Raw genomic sequence first — 14,942 nt, 5'->3', positions numbered from 1 at the left:
GGACAAGCCGAAGAACCTTATTTGGTTCTAGTTGGCACTTTAATTTCTAAGAGTGTAGAGTCGAGCAGCGCCACAACTGTATAGTGGAATAGCGCCATTAGTTGTTTCTCAATGGCTGCTTAATGTGAAACAAGTGTTAATTTATGCTAGACAGAAAGGGTGGAGGGCGATTGTATGAGAAAATAGTCTTGGCAGTAAATGATGATCCACAACTCCCTTTAGTGAGGCCTGGCTGCAAATGTAATATGTTTTCATGTCTTCTCTGAGTCACTGCCACTGATGGAATCAACAAACAAAGGCCCACAATCTTGTATTGTGATACAAGATGATCGATTGATACCCCCGACCAGCTGCTACTTCTGCAGCCTGTTGTTTTGCCGTGACTTTATTAATGTAACACAAGTAACACTACAAAGGAGTTGATTGATGAAATTATTATTATTGTAAGTATCAGATGATCTATACCTTCGTCTGACTTTGTGCGTCATATGACTGGTCCATGGTAAAAGTTAGGCCAGTTGAATTAACTCAAGATAACAATTACAATGGAAATGCAAACTATGAAGTCAACAGTGTGGGGACATTTTGTCATTTACTCATAAAGGCAACTCAGACATTTTTGCCTGAAAATTGCCATTTATTGTTTGGAATGGAGAATCAAGTCCTTAGTGAGCTGTTAAAATGTTTGCTTTTCACCCAGTGTAAAAAAAAAACCTAACGAAAAGCAGCCAAGTAACAGAAATAGCAAACTATGTGTGGCGTAAGAGATCTGACATTGTCTCTAGAGCCTTATTCCTAGGAATTAAACATGTTTATTTTATTATAGAAAATCTTTTGTTTAGAGTTAAGGCTGCTGTTAGTGGAAAAAGTTGAGTGAAAATAAGTGTTTCATGACTCTATATCAGGACAGCTGTCACTGATGTGTGATTAGTCTGTGTTTGGTCAGTGACGTGGGTCTCTCATTCTCAGTGGTTTGACACTGAATCTATAAGAAACATATTAGGACCTCAAGTACACTCGCCACAATGAAAGGACAGTTAGGTACTCTTGGTGATAAATGAAACCCCCATCAGCAAACGTGTTCATGAGGGGTTTGCTAAAAAACCGACAGGAAGTCATAGACAAAGGTTATCAAAAAGTAGACATGGCCGTTTCATCTCCCACAGAAGGCAGCGATACAACATTTCAGATGCCGGCTGCTCGAAAACACCAAATAAGAAGAAGGCAAAATTCAATCCCATGGTTAAAGCAGTAACCCTGTACTTTCTTGACTTCCATAACTGTCATTTGACAAGTTTCAGCAGTATCTGTACAAACTAATTGAGCTAAATTAGGTGTATGAATGCAACAGGCAGGCAAACATGTGGAGTACGGCACTCAAAAAAGAAATTGAACCTGCAACGGTAGGCAGATGAGCCCTGCTGTGGTCTGACTTGATCTTCAAGGGATTGATGGACTGATGTTATTTGAAGCCAAGTTATTACACTATACCCGTAGTGAGTAGAGAGCCATTGCAGGAAGAGTTGGCTTACATGACAGTGACGAAAAGGTCCTCAGACAGATCTATTTATGAACTGAAACTGTAAGCGAGTCATAGAGCTCGGTGCTAGTGCAAAACACAAATATCTAGTCTCTCATTTACAACCATCATGTGTGCCAACACACTTAATTATAAACTGTGCTGTGTGAATATTTTTTTGGGGAATTCCAGTAGATCCAAGTCGGCTATGATTACATTTGATGACTGACACCTATTGGCAAGGAAGTATAGTAATTATAAACATACCATCTTGACCAACTACAGAGGAATATGTACTTACTGTGGTCTTTAGTGGGAAATGTGTACATGAGACACATAACATGGCAGCACATAGCACGAGTGCCTTTGCAAGAGAGTCACTGGAAACTTTTATAGTAGGCAGCTGAGCTGCGGTGTCATTTACAGTAAGACTCGAGTCAATGGTAACTAGGGCCCTATGAAATCCGTTTTATTTTTTTCCAAATTCCGTTTTATTTTTTTCCAAATTCCGTTTTTTCCGTTTTAATGTTTTAGAATTCCGTTTTTTCCGTTTTATTTTTTTTTATTCTGTTTTTTTATCCTTTTATACTTACTTTACCACCATAGAATGTGTGCTTTTTGTGTCAGTGAATAAAATGTCCACTGAAATGCAACTTTCTTCTTGAATCCACTGACTTCTCAATTGTTCAATTGTTTTGACTTAAGTTAAATCCTAATTAAGTAAATGCCAGTGAATCTTAAAACAAGCCATGCAATGCTGGTCACATTTAAAAGTAAAATAATTAACATAAATAAAAAAGTGGTAGTGCCCCCTCATCTGGTGTAGACGGATTTCTGCGCACCGCCCCTGCGCTGTACTGTTCTCCCTCTCCTGCGCCGTGCGCTTCTCCGTATCCGACTGGATCGTTTCTCTACACGCAATATTACCCCTACAACTCTGCAATTAAGGGAATAACAGATGCATCAGATGAGCCGATGTCTTTAGTTAACTGTTCAAAGAGAGAGAATGTTCTCTGGTGTGAAGTGAAAGTCGCGGGGAGTTCATAAGTTTCACTTTTGCGCAGAGACTTTCCAGCATTTAATAGGCGATGTTCCACAGTTTACTCGCCGTGTTTAGGCCGCCGAATTATCGGTGCATTCCTAAATATAACATCTTTATTGACAATAACAATATAACCGTAATAATGGCGTATTTGATGGTGTGACTTGGGTTTCAATCGGCACCTGGACAAGGGGACGCTCGCCGGTTACATGCGGGCGCATCGCGCTTGTTCCGCGGTTTAGAAAAAAAAAGTGTATATAAAGTAAATAAACAAGCAACACGCACTGGGGGAAACCCTGGCCGGGTGAGTGTTTGTGAGGAGATGCACGGGTGGTGCCACGAATGAGCGTTCCCCGGAACATTTCTCCAGACAAACGTTCCTTCTCCTCACGATGACAGCATTTCAGTCACATTATGTCAATTTCCGCGATATTCCGCGTTTAACATTAGATTCCGTTTTTATTGGCCAATTCCGCGATTCCGTCCGCGATTCCGTTAACACGGAAATCATAGGGCCCTAGGTAACTCACCTTTTGCCCCTCAACACATTATCATGCCAAGTTTTTCATGTTTACTGAAAGACGTGTTTTTGCCTGACTGAAACTGGACACAGGTAACCATAACCGATACGTCAGTTTAAATCCGATCTCATGACTGTACTGATTATGTGTTTTACATGCACTCTGGAAATGCCGAGACAATTACAGTAGATGTTGCTGTTTGGATAGGCAGAATGAGATGATCTGGGTCACATGCTTTCTCAGCAGCACCTGGGTCGAGTGTGCTAGAGGCAAAACACTCGCCCACCCACTTGCTGTGAATTTCACAGAGATTACCGTCTTATCACATGGGCTCACATTGACATTTTCTGGAAATTTGATTCGGTCGACTGGCAGGGGAACTTCATCACTCGTATGGGTTGGGGTTAGTTAACTGGAGACCAAAGATATTTTAAGTCGAATAACACTTGCCATGGCAGCCTCCAGGATTCACTTCTCCACCAGTGTCCCACTTACGTTGTACCTATGTCCAGATATAGGTATCTATCAACCTTGGGGGCTCAGAAATGGCTTAGTTATCATAGGTAAATCCGGATTGCTTCCAAGTGGTTTACTGAATGAATCCTTGATGACATTCAGTAGATAGTTGCAGTACAGAAACAGTCACTCTAGGTGTTTCTCATTGGGAAAGGTTTTCCTTAATTTGTAAAAAATGTGTTATATAAGAATTAAAGAGCCTTATCCATTCCAAAAGAACAAAAACAGCTCAATGGGAACAATGGCGGCTGTGTGTTTGCTGGCCTAGCAGGATTAATCCACACAACAGCCTATTGGGTGGTGTAGTAATCAGATTATTAACAGCGTCATTTAAATAGGTTCTGTGCTGGTCTAAGTATTTCTGTTCTCTCTCATTACACCTTGTGGATTCCTGGATTCTGTGTGCTTCAACATCTTCCTGGATTTGGCATAACCACGATATATGCTCTTCTTCTGAGATGGATTAATTTAATTCAAGTTTTTTTTTTCCCCTACATTGAATAACGTAACCATGTTGCGCAGGAAAAGTGAGTTTTTTGTTTTCCTGGACAGCGTTTGTTCTGTGAAAACAGAAAAGGATGAGCAAAAAGAGACCCCGCTGAGCCCCTGTGAAGAGTATCTGCAGCTACTACTGCAGATGAAAATGACCAGTGATGTAAGTGAACAAAGAACAACCGTCGTTCTTATCGCTATTTGTTTTTGCACACACTATCATCAGTGAAACAACGAAGGCTGTGTGCACACAACATGTGCCATTTGGAGGCTACAAATAAGACACGGAGAGAGTTCCCGCTGTGCAAATTATGACGTCATTACATACCAGCTCGTTCATTTAACATAGACACAGTCAGAGTAAAAGTGAGCGTTTGATCTGAATCAATGAGTTGACCACTTTTCCAGTTATTGTGACTCACAACTGAGAGACTGCAATTTCCTGTTGCCTAACTGCCATGAGGAGGGTTTGTACTGGTGACTAACACAGTCAAGTGCCACGGACAGAGCAGGAAGGGTTGCATAGCGACCCGGGGAGGGGGGGGGGGGGCTATCACAGACAGAGGAGAAACATTTAAAGAAGACATGAGTGTTATACACGCATGCACAACACACAATCTTAAATGTCAGTTAGGCAGAGCGGAGGCCTTGTTTCTATAAATATCTATATGGCATGCAGACGAGAGCTCCTACACCTAAGGTCACACAGTGTCCCACACAGCTGTTCATGTTCTGCAGAGTATGTACGTGAGTCTGTTCATGACGACAATTTTAATTTGAAATTATTTCATTTTGATACATAAGTATTGTAAATAGCAGAACTGGAGTAAACATTTAAATTACCCATTCACATTTTGCATATTGCTATCGATTTCAATATTAATTTGTCTTCGATAAGCCAATATAAGATTTGGTCTACTTGAACTTGAATAACCTGAAGTACAAAATGTGTAGGCAGCTCATGAGCGCATCTTCATCATCAGTCTTTGTTTATGTGTGTGCACACGTGTTTTAATGTGTGTGAGTCCACTTTCTCTTTTCCTGGGACTGGTCTATGACACAAAGGTTACACCAGGCAATGGCGTCCTTGTTCCGCCCCTGACTTCTTGGACAAAGCCCGTTGTGTGTCTCAGAGAGGGCTTGGCATCTCCCCCCCAAATATTTGTTCTCGCTGCCTAACACCCACTGTTGCAAGATACAGTGAAGCAGCGCCTTTGAACGAGTCAAGCGCGACAGTAGTTCTGCTTTACTGAACACAGAGTTTAGAGCCTCAGATAACTGAACTTACAAAAAGGGCAAATCCTAAATATAGATGTTTGCAGTGACCTGTAATTTGTTTGAATAAATTCGAACAACACCCTCCTTGTGCTGCTATCACTGCTCACCCAATACTACTCATATTTCAAATTGTGACTCTATTAAGTGCTGATAGCGTTAGAGTATACATAACATACAACACTCGGTAGAGTAGGATGGGATAAACACTCCCTGAATGGGAAATAACTGACAACAGGAGGAAGCTCCTACAGCTTTTGACGAAAGTCTGTCAACCTGATCAGATGATGATTTCTTTATTTACAATATTACCCACAGATGAGAACATGCACTCAGAGCACACAGATATCCCTGTGCACACATAGATATTTCTGGGCCAGCTTACAGAGAATTGCAGTCAGTTCATGCGCTCCAAGAGGAGGCTGCCTCATGCTTGCATCTCCAAGGTGCTGTCGCTGCTGCGGCTGCCTTTGCCAAAGTCACTCAGTTTGTACAGGTCCCTCTTTTGCCGTCACTATAATATGATATGATAGGAAATGTTCCCTCTGCTGGATCCTAAGGGGTTAGCATGCATTTTCCAAACAGGTCATTACAGCTCAACTTAACACCCCCACATATTATACAGTTTCTGTTCTTGAAAAACATTTATCGGCGCTCTCTTATCTCAAACAGTCAGATATGTGCTCCATGTGGCGTTTCTGTGCTTTGAAAACCAACTCATGGAAACAAAGTGTGCTCGTCCACTGAGCTGTTTGCCAGGGTTTAGATGTTTTCAGATGTTTTCAGCAAAAACACATTCTGTATACCCCTCTCCCAACAGAGCCAAGTGCCCTTGCCTCTTGCTCAACACATTGAAGACAGAAAAAAAAAAACAAGGGCATCTTTAGTCCTGTTGCCTCATCGTCAGATTTGCGTGTTTTATACTGGAACAGTGCATACAGGTGCATAGATGTGATGCCTAACTCACATCTGCATTTACATCTTATCTTAAAACACACACAAGTCAGTGATTTCCTTTGCTGTTTCCTCTGCTCTTTCCCTGTGGTCAACCAAAGAAACAGCTCACTTCTTTCTCATCTCTTTTAAATGTTGTATTGATTTTTTTCTGGGATCATCAAAGCAGAGGTAGTGAAGCTGTAATAAAACATGAAACATCCTCTGGAATATTTGTTTAGAGGGTCTAAAACAAATGCTCTCTTTGGAACAACTTTTGTTTTTCAGTGTCATTATCTTGCTTTATAGTTTCAAATTAGTACTTCAATGTTTTGCTGCTCTCTGTCTTTTTGGGGTTAAATAAAATTTGTAGTACTATGGAGCTGCTCAATACACTAGGGATGAGTTTCCCTCACTGGATCAATTTCATCATCCTTAGGTATTTGCTGAAAGATCATTCTCCGTAATCATTTCCTTACTGCTGCAGCTCCTGTTGACATCGAAGGCGTGTTGGTACTCTCTACTGCTCCCTGTGGTAGAAAGGAGAACAGGAACCCAGAAAACCATTGCCCTGCTTTAACTGTGGATGCTGTATGATGACACATATTTTTAAGGGTGTGTTTTTTTTGTCCCCATTATTTCATATGAGGAAATAAACATGCCTTGACAGTTACCCAAAGGGGTATGCAACAAGAATTGAATGTAATGAAGCTTCATTATGTTGGAAAATGGGATAAACAGAAAATTGGGATTACACTGGATTACTTGATGCACACTTTTCCTATGATTCCCTCATGTTTTGGAAGGAAATCTGAATCCATCAGGGGATGGCAGACCCCATCTCTGCCAATGAAGAGCTTCTTTTTTGAATATGATTGGATAAACTGTGATCTCATGTTTCCTTTTGCTAACGATTATAGTTAATTTGTTGTTCTCTTTAGCTTTCTTTTGGCCAGTTTTCAGGATTTGATTACTATCGGGAATGTGCTTAATTAAATAGAAGTGCATGATCTGTTGTTTAGGTTCAGGAAAAGCCAGATGGATAGAAAAGAACCTGTCTGCGTTGTCGGATGCAGGTTACTGGGCTGTATAGTATGTGTAAAATCAGAAGTCGTAGCTAAATAATGTGCATTTGTTCAGATTAACTGGCAGTGGAATAAGTTAAAGCGTACCATAATCCCCATCAGCAGTTCATAAGGGTCGGAGGTCAGGAGGCTGAGCCTCAAACAAGCATGTATTTGTTGTTCTTCTGCACACGAACATGCTCAGTAACCGTTCGCGGCTCCTTTGGTCTCAGTGCTTCCCGTTTCCCGGATAACAAAAAATATTTAGCCCGACTAGACGTATTTATTTTTCTACATGTGCTACGACAGCAGTACACATGTTACAGTGAGTGGGGGGCGGTGTCCTGTAATAACAAGCAGAGTGGGGCGGGTTCGTCTTCCACTCATCCCCTCCTGCAGGAACAAGGTCAAGTGTCAGAGGCCCCAGATGACAGAATGGAAGTCAAAGCGGGGAGCAGGAATTATTACTTTTTTGTACAAGAGGAAGAGGTTTTTACGATAAATCGTGAGGATGTTTGACTTCAAATGTTGCAACTTTTCAGTCTGCATAACTGGTACTGTACTGTATGTTAACATGTGGAATAGTTTTTAAATCAATCTTTTGGCACTGAAACCTTGCAAACTGGTACCTCATAAGCAAGGTTAGTGGTTCAAATCTTGACTTGGGCCAGTTTTCATGTTCTCTTGTTGTTTTGTCTTGGTTCCTCTCACAGACCAAAGACATGCAGATTGGTATTACAATGTCAGTTGTGGAGGTGTTTCACTAGCGACAGTGTCTTCTGACTCTGGGTCCGACTCCGGGTCAAAGGCGTAAAAGGGACTGTGGCGGGGAGTCGGGTTAGGGTTAGGGACGAAGCCCTTTTTAAACATTGTTAAAACAATGTTTTGATAATGAGTAGCAGTACATCCACCGTTCCAGAGGGGGAGCTGCGATTCTGAGAGCTGGTGTGCTAATTACGTCACTTCCAGGCATTGGCCAATCACAAGACAGTTGGGAAAGCTCTCGTTGGCTCCAATCACAACACAGTCTGTCTATTGGGGGAGAGATTTCAGTCTGAAAGAGCTCGGCTGACGAGAGCTTCAGTGAGGAGAGATTTCTATCTGCTCGTTTACAGCAACTAGGAGGTTTTTGACCATAAAAACAAGTTCATAACTACATATATGTGCGATAGGACCACTCTATGGGAGCTTTAAGTGTGAATGAGACTATGAATAGTTGTTTTGTCTCTGTATGTTGACCCTGTGATGGACTAGTGACTTGTCCCAGGCGTACCCTCCCCTCTTGCTTAACATCAGCTGGGATTGGTTGCAGCCAATGACCCCTTAAGGACAAGTGGTTTCGGTCATGGATGAGTGGATGAAGATGACATCTGCCCTTGACATCCTGCTGCTTTATAGATACCACTGGAGGAACAACAGGGAAAAAAACAGGGAAATAAAATTTTGTTTAAATGTGTTTTTTTCAGGAACAAATGCTAGTAGAGCTGCATCATTGCATTTGAATGAAATGCTTACATTTGAACACCTTTAAACCTGGAACGGCTCAGACGACAGGAGTGTCTGACACACTTTTGAGATAATGTCTTGTTTTCTTTGGTCTCTCCCTCCTTCTGCTTCATAATTTATTAATCTTGTTGCTGGGGAAATGCCATGGATTTTCCATTTCACTCGAGCAGCTGCATCCTCTGTCCTGTGATGTGACTCGTCACATTTCTGGTCATAGCCTTTAAGCTTACGTTGTATTTGTCTATACATTTATCACATTTTAGAATATGGTAGAGTGAGACCCCTGCAGCACATGCTAGCCCCCACCTCCTCCCATGTAATCCCGCCTAGTCCTTTCAACCCCCCCCTCGCTCTGTTTTTCCACTCCCCCTCTCCCTCTCTCTCTCTCACTATCCACCCATCCTACTTATTCCACCTTACGCCTGATGGAGCATTAAGCTGTGGGCAGCGGTGGCCCTCGGATTCAGAGTGGTGTGTTTGTGCACCAACGCTGCATCGCTTCCTCCTCCTCTGCTCTCTGGAATTCTGACTTCTTTCAGACATTTGGGAATTACTTGCGACTACTGTAACAGTTTCTTTGTCAGCGCGTGGGAGTGGGATCAGCGGACAATTGTTCTCGCTCTCGCTAAACTGCACTTGCTGCACTTTGGACACCTGGGAAATGGTCCCGCGGACGACCTAACCACAGCCTTCTTTTTGGTGTGTGTGTGCGGCTTTGGACGGGACGGATTATATGGACTTTTATTGGAGTTGAGACACTGGATAAGATGGTGCCCCTGCAGAAAAGGGTAATCTGAGTTATGTGTGTGTGGATGTGAGGGGAGGGTTTCATGTGTGTGATGTGGCTGCAGTGCCGCCCAGAGCGGCCACATAGTCTATTGACTATGACGTAAATTCTGTCGGGGTGACTTTAATTGGCACGTGGGTCTGAGAGGAAGCTTGTCGAAAAAACAAAGAAAAGGTGTCTGTCGGCAGAGACAGAAAAATGTGACGATGAGACTGAGGAGGGCGACCTTGTTATTTCCGTAAAGTGTCTTAATTGTTGAGTATTATCTCGTCATTCTTCTGTTGAGTTGCATCATCGATGAGTGATTGCTCATTGAAACTGACGAACAATGCAGTCTGGAAGCACCCCTCCCCACTCAAAGCACTCTCTATTGTTTTTCTTGAGTGCTTCAATCGGGGAGTTGTTTAATTTGTAAATGCGATTTCAAGAGTGTGTCCACTAGACAAAAGTATACTTTTGCTTCATTTTAGCTTGATCTTATTTTAACAGAAGAAAAAAAACAAAACTGAAACCTTTCATCGTCACTCACAACCACTTCCTGTGGCTTTGATATGAAGTTGCCTTTGATGACAAAGGCAGGTATACAAGTGCAACGTTTGCAATAGACACTCAGTCAGTTGTTTCACAGGCCTAGTGTCGTATCAAATCAAATGATCTGTTTGCTCATGAAGAGTCCTGACATGGTAGAAGAGACGATGGGGAAGTGCTGGAGCTCCACGAAGGTGAGCTTGTTTAGAAGTAACCACATGATTGTCAGTAAATCTTAGCATGTGTGTGTGCGTGTGCGTTTCTAGCAAGTGATATTCCAGGTGATGAAATTCAAAACATGACCTCAGCCGACTAGTGGCTCACTTTTTCCTCACGTGTCGTGAAGAAATCATAAATAACGAGTTCAGCTTCAACAGCTGTATTTGGTTATCAGAGATGTAGGCTGTGTCGGGCCCCTTGCTGTTTCCCACAGAATGGGATTCTACTTGTTCTGATACATGTAGGACAAATGATGGGGGGGGGGGGTATTTTTAACATAATAGCAGACAATACTACTTTTTCCTTCTGTTTGTTACCATATATAACATAATATGTGTTGAATGTTGCAGTAGGTCATGATATATGGCATCCTCTCAGCTTTAAAACATGTTTGGCTTGGCAATAATGTGATCGTATCAGTATAACTAAGGTTCAGTTTGTGCAAACAGTCTTTCTGTCTCTTTTAATCGAAGGAATGTCCGTCTGTCCTTTAGACGATAAAGCCCAACAATTTGCTTGACAGGCTTTGAACTCGGCAGGTGAATTTACTAAGAGCACCAGTGCATTTCTCACAGAGAGACATCAGTAGAATTGTGTGGCTAAACTAGCTGATTCCACCCTTGTGTCTTTAATCTCAGTTGATCAAACTCTCGCATATCAAAGGCAGAGTCATTTGGTGACTTTGTGAAAGAGATAAACGGTAGAAATGCAACAGATTAATTCCCCAAGTCTATGATTTTACAACATCTCGTGTTTGTCAGGCTCACCATCTTTGACGGTGAAGCTCTTATGTTTGATCAGTGACCGTGAATAAACACACCGACATGCATGTCTACGTGCCTGATTGCTTTTGCTGACGGGAGCCAGACGAACATCATCTCCACATCTAATGATGGCATTTAACATTTAATCTATTGACATTGAATGTAAAAGATACTTTGATTGATTCAATCGTTCTGTCTTTTTTTTCTTCTGTGCAGGATCAGTTTGACAACTTGGAGAAGCATACACAGTGGGGGATCGAATTTGTGGAGAAGTACACCAAATTTGTCAAGGAGAGATCGGAGATCGAAACCAACTATGCAAAACAAATTAGGTAAGTGCTCACCGTGATTTGTGTTTGGGTTTTGCATTGCTTGTTATTAGGGTGTCTGTTTCCCATCCATGTGGCCTAGATAAAGAACCCCCCCCCCACACACACACACACACCAAACTCTCAACAGCAGGATTTGACCTACTCAAGTGTCCTTGAAACAAGACAGAGAGGATCCTCACCAGCTCATTATGTAGCCGACTGTGACCTCTGACCTCCCACTGGAGAGGAAACCAGAGCGGAAATTCCCTCATGGGATGTAGTACGTTGAGAGTTAAAATAAATCATAGGAGCACTACTGTTGTTCTGATTTAATCCCAGGTTTAAACATGTTTTTCACCTGTGGGAAAGACACTAGCATAGCCGTTAGCATTAATGTTGGATCAATGGGATAGGAACGGAATGGAAGTGCTTGAATTTGACTGAAGAAAAAACAATCATGAACCCTAGAAATAGATTTGATGAATGTACTTTAAAAGGGAAGACAAACAAGCAGAAGAGGAAGACATCTTTTTTTTTTTGTGTCTTCCTCTCTCGTGCATGTGTGCTGTCTGGATTTGGCCACAGACAAGAGGAAGTCAGGTTGTGGGGGGTGGAGCTTGTGTTTCCATGGCGACTGGAAGGTATCAGAATTGACCCAGATTTCTTTTTTTCCCCTCCAACCACAACTGTTGGCTCCACCCCCTCCAGTTCTCTGTGCACATGCTCTGTTTTGACACAGTCACAGATTATTATTTTATTTTTAAGGGCAGAGATGTGAGCAGGAGCAGTCAAGCACAGAGAGGATCCACTCCCTCAGGCCTCTCCTGCACCCGAACACAGCAGGGTATAGCAGCAAATCCACAGTCCTTATCTTTAAAGAGGCCACTGCAATATGGCTAATGCTCTAAGTATTGACCCCAACCCCCCACGTTTCATAGCAACCAGCCAATACCGATCAAGCACTCATACAGTAAACCCCCCGTAACAGACCACACCACTCCTCTTTTTGAGATTTAAGTCTGCTTGAGATAATAGGACTAGTAATCTTTGTTTACATGCATCCATTAGTCTTATACAGCTGCACCCACGAACCTTTAACTGCATATCAGACAGAAATACATGTACTCTACTGGGGTGGGGATCAACAGAGACACCACAATAAGATATATTTACCATTTATTTAATTGTAATCCACAACAAGTTTAATGTTTAATCGTAACATCAGTTAAAAAAATCGATACTTGGTGTTCCAAAAGTGATATTTTGGACTGTTTTCAAAGTTTAGCGTTACTTTAGGGACTAATCTGGAGTCACGTAAACATGACGTCACACACATCTTTTTCCGTCAGTCGTCATGGAAACGCATGAGAACCATGGTTTAAGATAATGCCGACCATGATTACGTTATTTAAAAGTAACGCCATTTGCTGCCATTTTGATTCTTGTATTTGAACTCGTGATTGAATTAGTCGGCGTGTTTAACAAAAGGACAAGAACAGAGTCGTCTTGTCATGAGAGCTTGGATTTTATTGAACTTGAGGCCCCGCAGATGGTGCGGATGTTTTCAGTCATTCTGCACACACATGTTGTCCACTGTCTCTGTTATCTGGTTGACTCACCCACACACACACACACACACACATGTCCACATTAGTACACTTGTCAGAAGAGGCGAAAATGAGGAAATCGGGAGGTGCAGGCAGGATAGTGTGAGTCATGAGGTTTTCCTGTGTCTTTTACCACACTATACACTTCTTTGTTGTTGTGCAATGTTGCAGCGCCTCAGGACTAATTATCCCTCGTAATCAACTTAGTTCATGGAATCGGGATTAATCCAACAAGACACACGAGAACCTTCAGAAATCCAGGGCAGAATGGACTCATGGAAGTGGTCCTTTGATGTAGTCATTTTAGGATTGTTCCGTCTTTTCTTTCCTTCCCTCACAGTGACAATAGTCTTTTTATAGTCACTGTCCCAAAAATCATGTTTTTACAAAAGTTACTCGCCAAGCTATTCATTTAGATTTTAAGTTTCAGATAGTGGATAAAACAATGACTGCCATAAAGTACATTTGAATTGTGATGTGGTTAATGATATAATTGCTGAGGTGCTTTTTGATAACCAATTGGCTCTTTAGGTCATTGTGGTTGTGGAGTAGCTGCCTTTCATGGTCGTACATGAAAGTCAATTAAATATATTTTGTACAATTGATTGGACATAAAAAAACATTTTCATTTGACAATTCTACACTCTTAGAAATAAGGTTTCCAAAAAAGTCCTTCTACAATGGCTGAGATTCTTCCTGCAACCATTTGCTTTCCCCTTTCCTGAATAAAGGGGTTTTAAAGGGTTCTTGGTGGAACCCTCCAACAGAGTTAGGTTCCACCTGGAGCCAAAAAGGGTTCACCTATGAGGACAGGCCAAAGAACCTTATATGGTTCTACTGAGCACTTTTATTTCTAAGAGTGTACCATGTCCATCACCATACCATTCACATCATGCACTAATCCTCTTCTGTTCTTTATAAATATGCAGGATTCCTCAGTCTAGTTATTGGAGGGCGATGCATTAATGTCTCCTCCTCCTCCTTCACCTCCTCCCCCAAATTCCAGTCCAGCCTAAGCCGTAACACAGTGAGGATACGTCATCGCTAACAAAAGAAATCGGTCGAGAGTGGAAAAAAGGAGTGTTTTGATATATTATCAATGATGTTTCCTCCATTAAGTCAGTGAATGTGTGTGATCGTTTTTCCACAAACACACACAGACAACGCTCCTTTAAACGGAGTCAAATGCAACAGTGATATTCGATATGAACGATGATAAAACTGACATTTCACATCCGACCGTGAGCGAACGGGCGAGTGAGTGAGTGAGTGGGTCCTGGGACTATAATTAGAGATGGACTGAGAAGGACAGGGAGTGAGATCTAGACAAATATATCTGCCTAGCAACAGCGCAAACACCACCAGGGAGAAGATAAGTGTGTGTGTGTGTGAGGGGGAGACGTGGGCACAGAGAGCTGGATGAAATGCAGACACACATTACATGAAGAGGGTTTTTTTTTTTTTTTTTCTTTAAACCTGTGCATGCATTATTTAATTCAACCAGAATTATTTGATTTTCAAATATTAGACACTATATCAAAAATCCAACCATCTTTGGTTTATGCAATGCTTCATTGTTTTGTGACAAAAGTAACAAAAAGGTACCACAGGTAAGTGAATAAATGAAAAGCAATCGCTGGGAGAGAAAACATGCTGATATGATGGATTGGACAGGAATGATGTGCTTGCTTATTTTTTTATTAAGATGAACTTTTGACAGAATTGAATGGAATAGGTCTGATAAATTAAATTATATTATTCTTGGTGTATTCACAGTTTGTCTTGTCTGTGCCATTTGACAAAGGTGCTTTTTCATTAAGCCTAAGTACACACTGTGCACCCAAATCCGTCACAGCTT

The 14,942-nt window shown here is 41.7% G+C and overlaps 1 protein-coding gene across 10 annotated transcripts in view; it reads left to right on the top strand.

Moving 5' to 3' along the window:
- Positions 1-14,942, top strand: part of fnbp1b (formin binding protein 1b) — a 61,331-nt gene that overhangs the window by 10,092 nt on the left and 36,297 nt on the right. For all 10 annotated transcript variants that reach the window (XR_014592795.1, XM_083887063.1, XM_083887062.1 and 7 more), the window contains exon 2: positions 11,383-11,498. Coding sequence is in view for 9 of the 10 variants with exons in the window: in XM_083887063.1 (XP_083743189.1) it covers positions 11,383-11,498 (116 nt within the window). In the remaining variant the exon portion in view is untranslated. The remainder of the gene's footprint in view (positions 1-11,382; positions 11,499-14,942) is intronic.

Source organism: Microchirus variegatus, assembly GCF_963457635.1.
Source record: "Microchirus variegatus genome assembly, chromosome: 1".
Taxonomy (NCBI): Eukaryota; Metazoa; Chordata; class Actinopteri; order Pleuronectiformes; family Soleidae; genus Microchirus; species Microchirus variegatus.
The sequence above is the reverse complement of the archived record's forward strand: the minus strand, read 5'-3'. Positions and strand labels throughout refer to the sequence as shown.